The sequence below is a fragment of the Notolabrus celidotus genome, chromosome 23 (genome assembly GCF_009762535.1).
Source record: "Notolabrus celidotus isolate fNotCel1 chromosome 23, fNotCel1.pri, whole genome shotgun sequence".
Classification (NCBI taxonomy): Eukaryota; Metazoa; Chordata; class Actinopteri; order Labriformes; family Labridae; genus Notolabrus; species Notolabrus celidotus.
In genome coordinates this window covers 17716917-17732823 of record NC_048294.1, presented here as the reverse complement: position 1 = coordinate 17732823, position 15907 = coordinate 17716917, and the positions used below count along the sequence as shown (strand labels likewise).

Genomic DNA, 15907 nt, shown 5'->3' with positions numbered 1-15907 from the left:
TAGAGATGCCTCAACTTCAATTCCAAGTTTTACAGCCTCGATTATTTCAGTTCATCCAATGCTCAAACAGTGCATATACTTTGATAAATGTGTGTGTAATAAAGTTAATGGCTAATTACAAAGTAAGGCATCGACTGATCAGTTTCACTCCGGGCTCCCCTCGAAGCTTAATGGTGTGTGAAGTTGCCAAAACTAATTTGCATTCCGAGGAGATTTGAGAAAGATTTCTTGAAATTGCTACCAATGTCTGAGATGGAAATTTCCCGAGTCATGAAAAATAATGCATTTATCACTCTAATCGAACAGCAACCTAAGAGCTAATTTATCAATGAAGTGAATAAGAAGAAAGATGGTCCACGAGGTTGGATGGCAGTAGTAGTCGTAGTCGTAGTAGGAAAGATGGCGGATGAGAGAAGTGAGTTGAGTTTTGAAGTGACAGGTTGTTGTCAGAGTAGTGAAACCCTGGAAGACAGATGAAGACAGGGTCAGCAACTCCCTGCTAATGTCGTGGCAGATGACTAACTGTGGTTGTGTGTGTGCTTGAGTGAGTGTGCGCGTGTGCTTGTGTGAAGCTGGGGTCAGCAATTTATCCCCCAAGGCTGACTAACCCTGAGTTTGGAGTACAGTATGTGTGAATGAGTATGCAAGTACAAGGTCAGCAACTTCTATACTTACAAGGCTGACTGATATGGTGTGTGTGTGTGTGTGTGTGTGTGTGTGTGTGTGTGTGTGTGTGTGTGTGTGTGTGTGTGTGTGTGTGTGTGTGTGTGTGTGTGTGTGTGCTTGTATCTCTCTTCCCTGTTGATGTGTTTGCACAATTTTGACCGAACTCTGCCAGTTCAAACTGTTCTTCGTCTTTTTTTGGTCTGTTTTCACTCACAGCGTATTAGCTCTGGTCCAACATGAGAATCTGTCATGGTAACATATTGCTGTTGTATCTCTGCTGTCAACTGCTTGTTCTGTGCTCAGCAAATGTTTACTGCCAAACACTGTACAGCAGCGTCAAATCTGCACCAAAGTGCAGCTTTTACAGCTGGCTGCACACCCTTGCAGTCGTGTACACTAACTCGCTTGTAAAGATTTAGACATAAGCACACAGGAGGCTGTAATTTGCACAAAGGTATAGGGGAGCACTGGAAGTTCACTTTTTCCTCCAGACTTTTGATGTAGAAGTATTTGTAAATATTTTATTCACATGCGGGAAAGCCTTGAGCTAAAAGAGAAATCAAAGTTTGAGCATTTTTGCCTTCATCGTTTACTTGCCTCCAAAGACTCATAGAGGTGTTAAGGGAAGTTTTTCCCCGAGCACAGCCTCTCAGGCAGCACTTTCTCCACAGCTCCAGATGAAGAGGTTCAAACCAGGCCATAACATATGGAATGTAAATTGCACTGGTGTAAGACACAGTCCTATTTGGGGGGCCTTTCCTATTGACCCATGACAATTCAACACAGCCATGTAATACAGAACCCTATTCACTCTGTATTGTGTCATAAAAAGCACAACTCAGTGAATTCCTTTGGTACCATATGTGGACATTCTGCACATAACCCTAGTCAGCAGACAACTTAAAAAGTCTAGGGAGGATTTTTTTTTATGCTGAATGAATCGCCGGGATATCTATGAAATTACATAACTGGCAGCAGTGACTGCTATTTCTGTTGAAGCAAATACTCTACTTCACCTCCATGTGTCTGCTCATAGAAAACTGTTTGTAAGATTTTTGCCCTCTCATTCAATGAATGGAAGTCCAGGCCGTAAGGTTAGCTTGTATAAACCACTTTATGGCCCATGGTGGGAGATTCCTATCTCAGCATCTACACTGAAAACAATCCTTCAGTTCTTAAGTACACAGTACAAATAGAGTAATGTGTATACTGTCTGCTCTGTGGTCCAGATAAAGAAAGGGGTTTTCTATTGACTTTTCTACAGTCCACATTAAAAAATAAGAGGTGATTGATTTTTTTTTCCCTATCTGGGCTCCCAAGCAGCTCAGGCCTGTTACATTAACTTCAGCTTTATTGGAAGGTTTATTGTTTTAACTTTATAACAATTGTTGCCTGCGAGCATATTATTATTAACAACATAAATACAAGCTCTTTTTCAGTCGCACCTTTATGTAATAACCTTTCTTTCTTTCTTTTATTTCTTTGCTTTTTAATTCGATTTGTTTTTAATCCACCATAAAGCACCTACAAACCACATCGCAGTGACTTCCATTAAAATGAAGAACGTCCTTTGAGTAAGTCATCAATTAAGGTTTCTCGCTAACAGACCACAAGAGATGTGGATTCTTTTCAAGTTTCCCCACTTTCTACACATTTTAATTAAAGGCACTTGAGCTGATTGCAAAGCGGCTGAAGGTGTTTTTACAGTGCAATCAATTAAAGGCGAGAGAATAAGTTCATGAAGGAGTTCAGCGAGTGGTGCGATTTAAGGGTTTAATAACGACAGGTTTTTCTGTCTCCATTTCCAGGTTTTGGACGTCATCCCGCGCCGTGCCGACCCAGTAGAACTTACTAGAGTCCAGTGAAGGCCCGGCAGCACCAGCAGGAATGGTCCCAGCAGCCATGTCTCTGCCTCCATCCTCTCTCCCCTCCCTCCACCCCTCATCCGTCCTCTTCTTTCTCCTCTCCTGCTTTCTCCTCCTGTCATGTCCTGGATCAGTTCATGCAGGTTCATCTGAAGGCAACTGCTCAGCCAGTGGAGACCCGTGCCAGGAAGGTGAGCAAACTGGCATTAAACTGCAAATAGAATTTAAAAGATTACACAGGGTTAGTTCTGCTTTTAACCCTTTCAGTTAAGTTTTCCTTGTCAGTGAAGAAAGAGTTAATCCTGCAGTTTGTTTATCTCAGCAAGCTAGTGATAACACAGCCTTTTATCATAGTGCAACATAATTGTGTTATAGTTCACCATTGATACACAGCAGATTTCTGCAGGCTCATTTGAGATTAAACCAACAATCACTTCCTTTTTTAATTGTCTCTTTTACACTTTGACATTTCTAAAGAAGCTTATTTAATTAATAAAATGTTTTCCTTTGTACAAAACATTACTCTGCATGTAATTCATGATCGACCACTATGTCTGTGTCATAATGGAGGCAGCAGCATCATTGAATCAAATGGCTAAACTGCTTTAATGTATCTATAATTGCACCCAGGGTTAGTATCCTGTAGATTTAATAGCCTATCTCAATTGTTTTGGCTATCCATCCAGAATATATAGTGTATAAAAATATACTATAATAACTATATTTTAGCAGTTAAGGGTATGAATTGTGCTGGAGCAATCATTAATGTACCTCTTTATCAACTAAACTTCAGTGTTATGGTATTCCAATGGTGACTTGATTTATCATTTAAAAAATGTCTACTTAACAGGACATATCTCCACATACTCTGAAATCCATTCAAGGTTTAACTGCATCGAGCTAATGGTGTGTTTCTTAAGTGGTAGAAATACAGTATGTGCAGTATGTACAAGCGGATTCTGTGAGTCCGTCCAGCGGCTCTGCAAAACAAAAGGAGAGAGATTTATAAGCCAGTTGCCAGGTGCTATAATGTACTAGCTTAAGTTGAACAATGTCAGCAGAATATTTATCATGCAACCACATCAGGGGCGGCAAACTAATTGAAGGTGACAGTGTTTCATTGCCTTTGAGCAAACTGGTGAGTTATGGTCTGATTGTGCCAATTTACTGTCCTGAAGCCAGAACGCATCGATCCATTTCATTAAGTCTGAGCAGGACAAATGAGACTATATGGGAAATCTGCCACTTATTATAATCCTTAATCAAGTTGTCCTCCCAAATTATATTTCTGAAAATATCCACAGAGTTCTTGTTGTGATCCTTTGTAGCATGATAATATTTCATGATCGTGTTTCTTCTGTTTGTATTTCAGGAGTGGTACTGCCCGTGTGGAACCCTCAGAACCCCTCTGTGGGAGACAAAGTGGCACGAGCAATTGTTTACTTTGTAGCACTCATCTATATGTTCTTGGGCATGAGCATCATAGCAGACAGATTCATGTCATCTATAGAGGTGGGCAAAAGATGATGATACCACATGATTTGTGTTCTGTTCTTTCCTCAGTTCCTTTCCTTATATTTTTTCTTTCCCTCGACTCTACTCTCCTTTCCCTTCTCTTTTCCCCTTGCTTTCCTATCCTTTTTTTCCATTTTGCCCTTAATTAACCTTTTTTTTCTCCATCTGGCACCACCTTTTTTTCCCTCTCCCTTCTTTGTGTTGTTATTTCGTTTTTGCCTTATAACTTTACTTTGACTTCTGCCCTATAGTCTCTTTATGTATTCTTTTTTGTTTTCCAGGTCATCACTTCCCAGGAGAAGGAAATCACTATTAAGAGGCCAAATGGCGAGACGACCACGGCTACGGTCAGAATCTGGAATGAGACTGTTTCTAATCTCACTCTGATGGCCTTAGGGTCCAGTGCCCCAGAGATCCTGCTGTCTGTTATTGAGGTGAGTAAAATATGAGCCGAGGTGGTTACACATTAGATTAACCGATACAAAAAGTAATGGGAACACAGTAATCTGATTTTCACCTCCTACCTTTAGGTGTGCGGTCATGGTTTTGAGGCTGGAAATCTAGGTCCCAGCACAATCGTGGGCAGTGCTGCCTTCAACATGTTCGTCATCATCGCCCTGTGTGTGTATGTGGTTCCCGACGGTGAGACGCGCAAAATCAAACACCTTCGGGTGTTCTTTGTCACGGCAGCTTGGAGTGTCTTCGCTTACATTTGGCTGTACCTGATTCTGAGCTTCTTTTCCCCTGGGGTGGTGGAGGTGAGGCCAAACAGATATTAGCGTCAAATGAAAAAAAAAAATAATTAGGAAAAAAAGAAAGGAAGAAAATATATTTCAACTGCCTTGTGTCTTCTCCAGGTATGGGAGGCAGTGCTGACCTTCCTGTTCTTCCCACTCTGTGTGGTCCAGGCCTGGGTGGCCGACCGCCGCCTCCTCTTCTACAAATATGTCCGTAAGCGTTACCGCGCTGACAAGCACCGCGGCATCATCATTGAGACTGAAGGAGGGGCAGACGGAGGTATTGATGGAGGAGGTGGAGGTGCACTTGGTCCGGGGGGGTTCACCAAGATGGATATGCTGGAGCTGGACGGGCAGATGGCGTTGAACTGTCACAGCGGGTTGGATGGAGGGATAATGGAGGAAGGAGGAGCTAAGGATGAGGAGGACGAGGCCAGAAGGGACATGGCGAGGACGCTGAAGGATCTTAAGCAGAGGCACCCCGACAAAGACATGGAGCAGCTGATTGAGATGGCCAATTATCAGGTTAGAAGGAGCACCCACAAACACATTAGCTGTATACTACAGCAGTATAACAGTAGTATAGTATACTACACCATAGGACATAGATCCTCAGCTGTTAACATTTCTCCAGAGATGAGCTTTGCCGGCACGTTTATACATCAACCTATGTTAAAAAAAGAAGGCTCTTTCCAAATAATATAAGCGCACAGTAGCAGTGCAGTGCATGAAGAGGTTCAGACAGTGAGCGCCTTTTTATGCCAAAACACACAGATCACTCAGTGAGATATTTAAATGCATGGAACAATCCAACTAGACAGAAGAAACGATCAAGGACTTTTGTTAATTAAGTGAGACGCTATGTACATCTATGCATGTCGCACATCAGCGTAAACTGTTATTACTGAAATCTCTGGACATGCCTGTATCAGACAGGATCTTAAATTAACTAAACATAACATAATGGCAAGTAGGATTTAAAAAAAATTTTCTAAGCTTTTTCTCCTCCAATGGTTGTGTTTGAGTATCTGTGCCAGTTTTTGTATGTTGGAAAGAGTGCGATTGTGACTGAGTGCATAGATAGCTTGGTGTCAGTCAAAGGCTGTCGAGGGCTTGAGTTTTTGGCCCATGGGGCGCTGAGATGAAACAAGCCTGTGAGCAGATAGAGGTGAGGGTGATCTCATATTTTGACATCCCCAGATTGGCCTCAAAAGCAGAACCATGATGTAATTACACTAGGGGGAAAAAAAGCTCACCATCTCCCAGCCTTCTGTCCCATTAAAACAAAACCCCAGATTGAGTCCATCAGCAAATACACACTTCATTATGAGTACAGAGACTGTTGTACATCTACACTGTCTGACTAATACACACTTTAAATAGCAGAAAAAACACTGCAGGGTTGACTTCAGAACAGGTTTTAGATGGCCTATGGTGCAGTCGCCTTCTGCATCCCCAAAATAGCAACGTGCCACCTGCACGCCTGACAACACATCGTGTTAAGACCAACACGCCCATGGGCCACCAAGAGATTCAGGAAGTCCTTGAAACCCCCCAAACTACTCCTATGTGCCTTTCTGAAACAACTCTGTTGCTTCAGAAGGAGCTGTTGTGGCGAGAACTGGAAGTAGATTAGCTTATTAGCATAAAGACTAAAGGCAGGTGGAGAAAGCCAGCCAGACTGCATTTCAGTTTGAAGCACAATGATGAACACAAGCAGAAACACTGTAGTTGTTAAAGAAACTTTAAAGAGAAGTTGTTTTTTAGAGCTTTTATATAGTTTTTCTTAATCAAGTTATGTTAGTAAATATCAGTAGTAATATCAGTAGCAGCAGATGTAAGCTGTGTCTTAATTCAGGGGCTACATCCAGACCATAAAGGACGTGTCACTTCATCTACAGAAGACTTCCTGTGTGCATCATCACCTGTTCTCGCCCTAAGCCATATAGCGCCTTTCAAATCTAGTAACTGGTTGTTAGCTGGCTAACTAGCTAATGTTACATCCCTCAACCTGTCACTGTAAAGACAATTTCAAGTTTGAAGTGCATTCGACCATTTAACCAGTTGTGGGTCAGCCACCTTGTTGGAAAAGGTGCCCAATGAATCTCGGTGGAGTTTCGACGAAAGACGCACCCATTGCATCCTTCATTGACAAGGAAAAAGTAAAATGCATTTGTTGGCTGCATTTAAAAGAACCCTTCAAAATGGGGCAGCCTTTGACTTGACAATGTGACACAGTTGGTCTCAGAAGGATAGAGCTCCTGGATTGGGACACTGCTGTAGTGACCTCCTGGAGTAGCTGTGTGCCAGGTTATAGCTAACGTAGCATTGTGTAACTGACTTTAAAGCCTGCAATGTCCTATTTCTGTTTGTTTATGGATGAAGCAAAAGATAAGGAGCAATGCTAATGGTCATACTTTCAGACTTTAGAGAGAGACTAGCAAGTTAGATGCACAGTTTTCCCCCATTTTGTTTGTTTGTTTGTTTGTTTGTTTGCTATGCTAACTTATCCCCTCTTGGTGTTAGCTTGGCTGTACCAAATGCACAGACATGAAAAGTGTTCTAACTTCTTATTTAATGCTTTTTAAAAAGGAGCAAAACAACTTGTTCCCTTATAAGGGTGAATATACAACTTTAAATTCTACTCCATCAAAAACATATTCTATGTAGAAATATGATAGGATATAGCCATTCAGCTGCTTATCAACAATACCTTGATAAAGCGTTAATGAACATCTGCTCTCATATCTTTCATTTTGTCTGCTCTTTCTCTACCCTTCCTTGTTCCAAGTTTTGTTCTTTACTCTCCCTCTGAGCTAAAAAGCTTTTTACATCCAACAAAATCATGGAGAGGAGGCCATTGCATCATGTGTCATGTGACATGTTAAGATATGAACAAATGTGTCTTTGGTGATAAGGGGTATAGCAGCACACAGGTGTTATATAGAATTTCTTTTTCTAAGTTGGGAGAACAACTTCTGAGCTATTTTACTAAGTTTATTGACTTAATTAAAACTTTACATTATTTTCTACAGTGTATTATAATTAACTTCCTCATTCATCCAATCTAATGCACGTTTATTTCTAGAAAATCGAAGCCCAGCTCCTCATACACATTAAATATAAACAAATTATATGGAAGTTAATTGAGATATTGGCTGCGAGTCAGATAAACTCACTCTCCTTTATCTCACTAACATAAACAGCACCTCATAGTAAACATATCCTGTAGGACACCCCTCATGTAATGTTATGTGTTGATAAAATCAATAGTCTGCATTGAGGATGGTGCCAGTTGGCTTCATTGACAGCACTGTAACGTGCAACTCATCTGCCATCCAGGTCATATTTTGCCCGGTAAGTTACATGAACATAAAACTCATGACATGGAAAGTCATCCCTGACTGTGGAAGCCTCAATTTGACAAAAAATCTGATACACAAGGTCCACTTTTTTTTTCTGAGCTTTCAGATCAAAGTTCAAGCTGAGTGTGATCAAAAGCCCTGCAAGTGTACCTTGAGTTAAGGTTTTTTGGGGGTTTAGATCTGCAATCTAGTACGTATTCCTAGGAGATATTCAAATTTAACTCTTTGTTAAATTTTTTATTAGTTTTGTTTAGCTTTAATTGTCACTGATTCTGACATTAATCCACTAGTTGAACAACCAGAAGTTGATCAAGTAGTTGATTAATCTGAGTGTGTGTAAACAGAAAGGCGTTGTGAGTAGATGACATACACACACTCGTCTCTGTTAAAACATTTACTCTTGCTGTCTTTGAATTTAGATAAATGATCCAAATGGCAAAGGGGTTCATTTGCATATATTTCAAACATTGATATGGATCTGTAGAAACTGTCCAAGACCTGTCCTTCCTCTTTTCCTTGCCACCTTTGCAAGACATTTCTTGTTCTGGGTATTTTATTCTGATTTTAAAAGGAGGGAAGGAAAGGAGTTTGGCAGGAACCAGAAGGTGCGTTGGGCAGCTCCCAGATGTTTCTTTGCATTCAATCCTCCCTCTCCCCTGCAGCCCCTCCTTTAGCATAGTGTTGTAAATAAGAATGACAGCTGCACTGGAGATTAAACTGCTGTGGATAAATCTAGGTTCTTATGGTCGTAATGATTTGTTAATTAAAAAACAAAACAGTGGCCTTATTTGATATGGACTTTTATTAAGTTGAGCCAAAGTCCTCTAAAAAACACTGATTATATTTAACTAAACAAACAATTACTAATTAAATCCCTCCAAAGAGTGGAATTGCCAACTCACTTCCCACAAATGTAAATGAATCAGCTTCAAGGCAACATTTAATCTAAAGACATATACAATGTACTGCTTGCTTTGTTTATTTCTAATCCGTGGATTGTTCAGATGATAAATTGCTTTTCAAAATAACTTTTTAAATGAAATATATCATAAGAGATTAATAAGGCTCGGATTCATAGTTTTTAGTGTTAGAGCCATCAATCAAAGTACATCATCTTGTACATTACTAAGAAGTTTATGAATTCAAGAGAAAGTCTGGCCATAATCTAGAATAATTCCTTTTTGGTGAGATCTCACTTATATACATGACTTTATGTGCAAGTGCAATGATTCTACAACAACCAAGAGACCAGCATCCCCCTTCTTAAAGTCCAGCATATGGGTTCAAACCTAAATGATCTGACATTTAAAGTGACCTTAAATTACTTAATTGACTCTGCAGCTGACCTTTGACCCCCAACCTCCCTGTTCAGATGTAAGAGATTAAAAACATCTCTGTGTTTAAATCAAAGGGGTTGGTTGAGCAGTGACGGCTAATTAGAAGACAAGACTAACCTACTAAAACAAGTAATGTCATGGATTAATCTCATTTGTTTATTCTGATTTGATTCTCAGGTCCTGATGCAGCAGCAGAAGAGCAGAGCCTTCTATCGTATCCAGGCAACCAGGATGATGATTGGGGCTGGAAACATCCTCAAGAAGCATGCTGCTGACCAGGCTCGCAAGGTGAGACACACACTCCTCATTTTATCAGCCTGTCTCCCACAGCTGAAAAACACACCACCAGATCCTAACTTGGCACTGATTCTTGTCTCTTCACCCTTCAGGTGGTGAGCAGCAATGAGACCCAGGCTCAGGAGGACGACCCTCACACCATCAGGATGGATTTTGAACCTCCTTTGTACCAGTGCTTTGAAAACTGCGGCTCTTTGAAACTGACTGTCGCCAGACATGGGGGAGACTCTGGAGTTACCGTGAAGGTGTGTGTGTGTGTGTGTGTGTGTGTGTGTGTGTGTGTGTGTGTGTGTGTGTGTGTGTGTGTGTGTGTGTGTGTGTGTGTGTGTGTGTCCAGGACTAACTACAAGAGTATATGTCTGAAGGACAGAAGCCAAACCAAAAACAGAGAGCGTAAAAAGACCAAAAAGGCACCAGAGAAAACAAACTTCTACTTTAAACTGAATATTTCTCAAAGTTTGAGCTGTTTTCTTTGTGTTGTCTGATCTTACCCATAACTTACTCTCATTCTGGAGGCTTTGGATCCTTTTTTCTCGTTTGGGCAAAGGCTTGTAAAGAGATAGAAGTGGGAGATTGAGAAGTGTGGAACATGACAGAATCTTTTTCCATATTTTAAGCTTTCAGCTGAGGTTGTAACTCATATCTTCTCGCGAAGGCTCATTGATCTTTGGCTTAAAGCTGGCCTGATACTCTGACTAAGAGATTTCCTTTCAAGTCTCCAGCCAGAGAAGTCATATCTGATCTGCTGGCTGTCACAACAGGGGCTTTGCAAGGCTGTGTCTCCTCTTATCTTCTCCTTGTACACAAATGAAACTAAAGCTGTATTCACACGAGAAAAAAATCTCGAAAACTTCTTGAAAAGTTCAGATTGGGCCGTATGTTTGAGCGCAAACAGCTGAAATGTTTATTTGCCCCGTGGTAGAATATCTGCAAGAAGTAGGGGTGAGCAAATGTTAGAACACAGCAGTTTTCTTTATACAGGACAAGAACAGCAACGTTTTCTACAAATACATCCATTTGCACGTAGCATTGACAAAAAGGAAAAAACTGTCATCAGAGTGAAGGTCTCTGTTGCTCTGTCTGCCATCATATTGTAAACACCACAGTGTGGCTTCCACAGCGTGGTCTTGATATCATGTCCTGCCTCTGAAGATTCCTGCACTCCTTGAAATTTTCCTAGGTACCTTCTGGAGTGCATACATGAAAGAGGCTTGAGATGTAACATCACTGCTGTCTGCAGAGGTTTGCTTACAGCATGGCATGAGCCTGCTGTCTACTGAAAGCTGACTTTGTCAAGTCCAGTGGCCTATTTAGCCCACACAAAGACTCTTCAGACATGGCAGTAGAGCAGCACTTTAGAGACAAATAAATTATTATCTTCACTTAGAGGGCTTTTCTATGAAGCTTCTTGTACTTGACTACACACCTCTAGCCTCACACTTATTCTATTCTAAGTTCCAGACTGCAAACTTGTGTTAGCCTTTTTGACCTACCTACATAAAATGTAACCCTTTTAAAAGATTTTGGAACATTAGCAAAAGGTTTTCAGCTTTCGCTCAACAAACTTAACTTATATTCATACTCTCTTTAGGCTAATATGGCTACCTTGTTACTAAATAATTATAAGATGTCCCGCAGATACGATAAAAATGAGCTAAAGCTAATAATTCCAACAAATACAAACGTACCACGAAATGTAATTTTTCGCCACTTAATATGCCTGTAAACAAGCTGCAAATGCAGCAACATTAGCACCTTGTAAGCTTATTTAGCTATCTTGTTCACAAGCAACTGTTTTATGTACTGCAGGCACAATAAATATTAGCTTTTATTCAGTGGTATTTGTATCCACCTACTCAATGTAAGTCCACGTTTGTCTTCTATAAGAGCTGTTTGCCCTCTAAATCTCACTGTACATGCCTGATCACTGTTTGCTCTTGAGTTGGTGGTATATTATGGTATTCACTTTTGCTTGTTCTGTCTAACAGCTTGCTAATGGGCTTCATTGCAGAAAAGGATGTCACATTTAAGGCACATCTGTTTTTACAGTTAGCCTGTAATTACAGTGATACAGATCTTAAAGCTATGTATTTATCTTGCAGACAAGTAATGCATAAAAACGCCTTAGTCGTATGTTTTTTCTGCCTTAAGAAAACCATCATGATATAAGTTCTCATGAAAGTTGAATCTTCATATTCAAATATTAAAAACAGCTCTCTTCAAGTCTAAAACTTCTGAATTATTGTTGAACACATTATTGTTAAAGTATTCAGTGGTCCCAGCACTATCAGCCACCATGACGGATGCATTGAAAAGTAAATTTAGAGCTGTGTCAGTCATAAACATTTCATCAAGAACTAAAAATAGAGCTCAGCCAAGAAAAAGACAACAATAGCAGCACCATCCCTGAGTCATAGACTCAGCTTTCCCTTCAAAACAGCAACGGGTTATTTTGAGGTACACCCAATGTTTTTTAAAAACAGCAGCTGAAAGAATTTGTTCACAGATTCTAAGAAATCAAGGTTACTTTGTCAGCCGTTGTTCAGGATGAATAGGGTTAATAAACAGGGCAGATGGAGAGGGAACAGAGAATAGAGAGAGGATACAGGGAAAGTTTTGTTGTACTATCTTCAAAGTCTTTATTATCAGACTGTATCTGACCAGAGGGCTCAGATTAATGAAGCTGTTTCTCTTGTTTTCTCTCACCCTCTGTTCCCTTCTCCCCAAATGCCTCTCCTCCATTTCTTTCTCCTCTATCTCTCTGTTCTTCTCTGTGCTCTCTCTTCTCCCTCTCCCTTTGTGCTTATCTACCCTTTTCATATCTGTTCCTTTCTGTTTCATCTTTGACGTCTCTTTTCCCTCCCTCTCTCTCTCTCTCTCTCTCTCTCTCTCTCTCTCTTTCCCGTCTCACCCTGCTTCTCTGTGCTCGTATCTCCCCCAGGTGGATTATCGCACAGAGGACGGTACAGCAAACGCAGGTTCGGATTATGAGTTTGCTGAGGGAACACTGCTTTTCAAGCCAGGAGAGACCCTCAAAGGTACAAAATGGCAATGACAGTGACAGTTTATGACATGTTTTCCAAAATAGAGGTTTGAATAGCAGAGGTCGTCTGGTAACTTTCCCCCAATAGCTTTTACATAAATTTGCATAAAGAGTGATACAAGTTAAATTTCATCCTTGAAATGACAAATGATACCATTCTTTTTTTTTTTAAACCAGAGATCACAGTCGGTGTGATTGATGATGACATCTTTGAAGAGGATGAGTATTTCTATGTCCACCTCAGTAACCCTCGCTTGGTTGGTTATCCTGAGATTGGAACCGCACCCATGGATGCCAGTGTCACACCAAAAGCTGTGCTGGGTGACAACCACACCGCCACAGTGACCATCTATGATGACGATCATGCAGGTATAATACAATCCAAAAATCAAACAGAGTGATTTGAACTGTCTTTTTGATTTATACAGTAAAAAAAATCACAATACATTTATTTTTGTGTTTCATAAGTAACGGTTAACTTCAACCTGCACTCCACTCACCTTCTAATTTAAAAGAATATGTGCATCCCACCGATCTTAATAGTTTGATTCCACATGGATTTGTTGCTTTGCTGCAGAGTCCTAGGATATCTAAAAATGATTTTCACAAGGAGTTTGAAAGAGTTCCAGCTCCCTTAATGTTGTTTGGTTACAAGTGTCTGATAACATCCAAAGAGAATTTTAAAGGGATGGAGGCTGAGTGGAGTGTGGGTGTTTACCTAATGCTAATTATCTTTCATCTAGCTGGAGTGGGTGCTTATCTATCCTCCCTTTCACTACATATACATGCTACACCTTAGAGAGCATGATAGTGAGTGAGAGTGTGGGTGTTCATCAACCTTAATTTACATCTTTCTTTCTTTCTTTCTTTCTTTCTTTCTTTCTTTCTTTCTTTCTTTCTTTCTTTCTTTCTTTCTTTCTTTCTTTCCATTCCAGGTATATTTACCTTTGAGATTGCCAGTCAAAAGGTGAGCGAGAGCATAGGAGTGATGGAGGTGAAGGTGCTCAGGACTTCGGGTGCTCGAGGCCTGGTAGCTGTCCCCTACAGGACTGTGGATGGCACTGCTAAAGGAGGGGAGGACTACGAACTGGCATCTGGCAAGCTGGAGTTTCAGAATGACGAGACCATGTAAGTACAGATATGTTGTCAGTAACTGTTATATCACCACGATTACAACACCTCTTATGCAAACTTGAAAGCAGAACATCTGATGAAACCCAAAGCTCCTTTTTGGCTTTACTTTCCTAAATAATTGTTTTTTGAAATACATAGAGACTGCCACAATCTAAAAGAAAAGCTTTAATACACAAAAAAGCTGTTGTTGTTGTTGCACCAGTAGGTGAGTGACACTTCTTTTGATTGCCAGTGACACATTCCTATTTCCTGTCAGTGTGATTGACTCTCATTCTGACCTGCTGTTTAGGTTAATTGAGTGTTAACATTCATTCACTGTATAAATAGCTCTATTAGGTAGATAACAGTGCAATATTGCCACTCTTCAAGGTAGGCTAGTCTGCATTAATATGCTTGCACACACATATGCGCACACACACACAAGCTCTTGCGTCCTTGGGCACATGCATTTTTAATACGGTGATGTTAGCGGTGTTAAATTGACCAATACATAAAGCAGTTGGGAATGCAGTTTCCTTGGTGTCTCCTGGGGCCTATAAAGCAAGGCCTGTGTAAATGTGTGAGTGAGAGAGAGAGTGTATTGTGGTGTTGAACTGTATGTGAGGACAGTTTTCGCTGGTTTCATTTTCTTTTAAGTGCCGCTTGATTAACAAGGTAAGGAATAGTAATCAGGGTTTAAGTATCACAAAATAAGGCTAGTTAATACTCTTATGTTAATGAAAAAAAAAATGCATGTGCATTTGTGTGTGTGTGTGTGTGTGTGTGTGTGTGTGTGTGTGTGTGCGTGCGTGCGTGCGTGCGTGCGTGTGTGTGTGTGTGTGTGTGTGTGTGTGTGTGTGTGTGTGTGTGTGCGTGCGTGCGTGTGTGTGTGTGTGTGTGTTTGTGTGTGTGGGTGTGTGTGTGTGTGGTTGTATCAAGGGGAGCCAACTGTTGGCAAGGCCATTCGAAAGCTGTTCATGTGTAACTTGCCCTCAGAGAAAACTTGGTAAATGGAGTGTTTGTCCACCTGTGTCTGCACTCTTGTGCTTCTATCCTTGTGAGGACCAGTGGTAGGTCTATACCTTGAGTGACATTTCTGTTTTCAAAGTGCTGTTCAAGGGTTGAGACTTTGGCTTCAGGGTTCAGAAAAAATAGAATAACTCAAGTTATGGTTATGTTCTGGGTTAATTCATGAAAAAAAATGTATATGTAGGAGTGCAAGACCAGAATTAAAAAAATGTGTTTGTGTGTGTGTGTGTGTGTGTGTGTGTGTGTGTGTGTGTGTGTGTGTCTAATTCAATCATTACCCTTATGAGCCTCTTGTTTATAAAATTCATCCTCCCCTCCCCACATGTACATCTTCTTGTATCCATTGCACTCATTTATGCCTCCCTCCTCCATTGTCCCCTATTCAGTCTTTGTCTTATTACATTTTAACTCTTTCTTGATTGTGCTGTTTTCTTTTCTTTTTCCTTTTCTCTTTCTTTCTATTTTGTCTATTTATTTTTTCTTTCTGTCTTTTTTATTCCATCTTTCACCTTTCTGTCAGACATTCTGTAACATCTCCCTCCCTGTTTTCGTGTCTCATATATTTTTAGATTTTCTTTCACACAGGGTGATTTTTGTGATCCCCCCTCCCCTTGTTTTTCTCCTCCCCCGTTCACCTTCTATTCTAACCTCACCTCTCTGTCATCTCATGTCTACCCCCCCTGCTACCAGCTCCGGCACACCCTCAGTTTCTCTCATTAGCATCTTCCTTCCTTTCAGCTTTACACTGTCACCTTTATCTTCTCTTTCTTCACTTCTGTTTTCTTCCACCTATGCCTTCTTCTTCTGTACCTCTTCCTGCTCAATTTTTTACCCTCTACTCATCTTCTCCATCCATCCATCTCTGTCCGGCCCTTTACACAGAGAAAGCGGACTTACTACCAAGGCAATTTAGCTTGATCACAACCCAGTCATAACTCAC

The 15907-nt window shown here is 40.7% G+C and overlaps 1 protein-coding gene across 1 annotated transcript in view; it reads left to right on the top strand.

The window, feature by feature from the left end:
• The first annotated feature begins 2553 nt into the window (after positions 1 to 2553).
• slc8a4b (solute carrier family 8 member 4b) overlaps positions 2554 to 15907 on the top strand; it is a 65855-nt gene continuing 52501 nt past the window's right edge. Inside the window, exons 1-10 of the mRNA XM_034676089.1 lie at positions 2554 to 2722; positions 3904 to 4043; positions 4328 to 4480; positions 4577 to 4804; positions 4904 to 5308; positions 9663 to 9773; positions 9875 to 10027; positions 12724 to 12820; positions 13003 to 13194; positions 13761 to 13953. Coding sequence (XP_034531980.1) covers positions 2554 to 2722; positions 3904 to 4043; positions 4328 to 4480; positions 4577 to 4804; positions 4904 to 5308; positions 9663 to 9773; positions 9875 to 10027; positions 12724 to 12820; positions 13003 to 13194; positions 13761 to 13953 — 1841 coding nt within the window. The remainder of the gene's footprint in view (positions 2723 to 3903; positions 4044 to 4327; positions 4481 to 4576; positions 4805 to 4903; positions 5309 to 9662; positions 9774 to 9874; positions 10028 to 12723; positions 12821 to 13002; positions 13195 to 13760; positions 13954 to 15907) is intronic.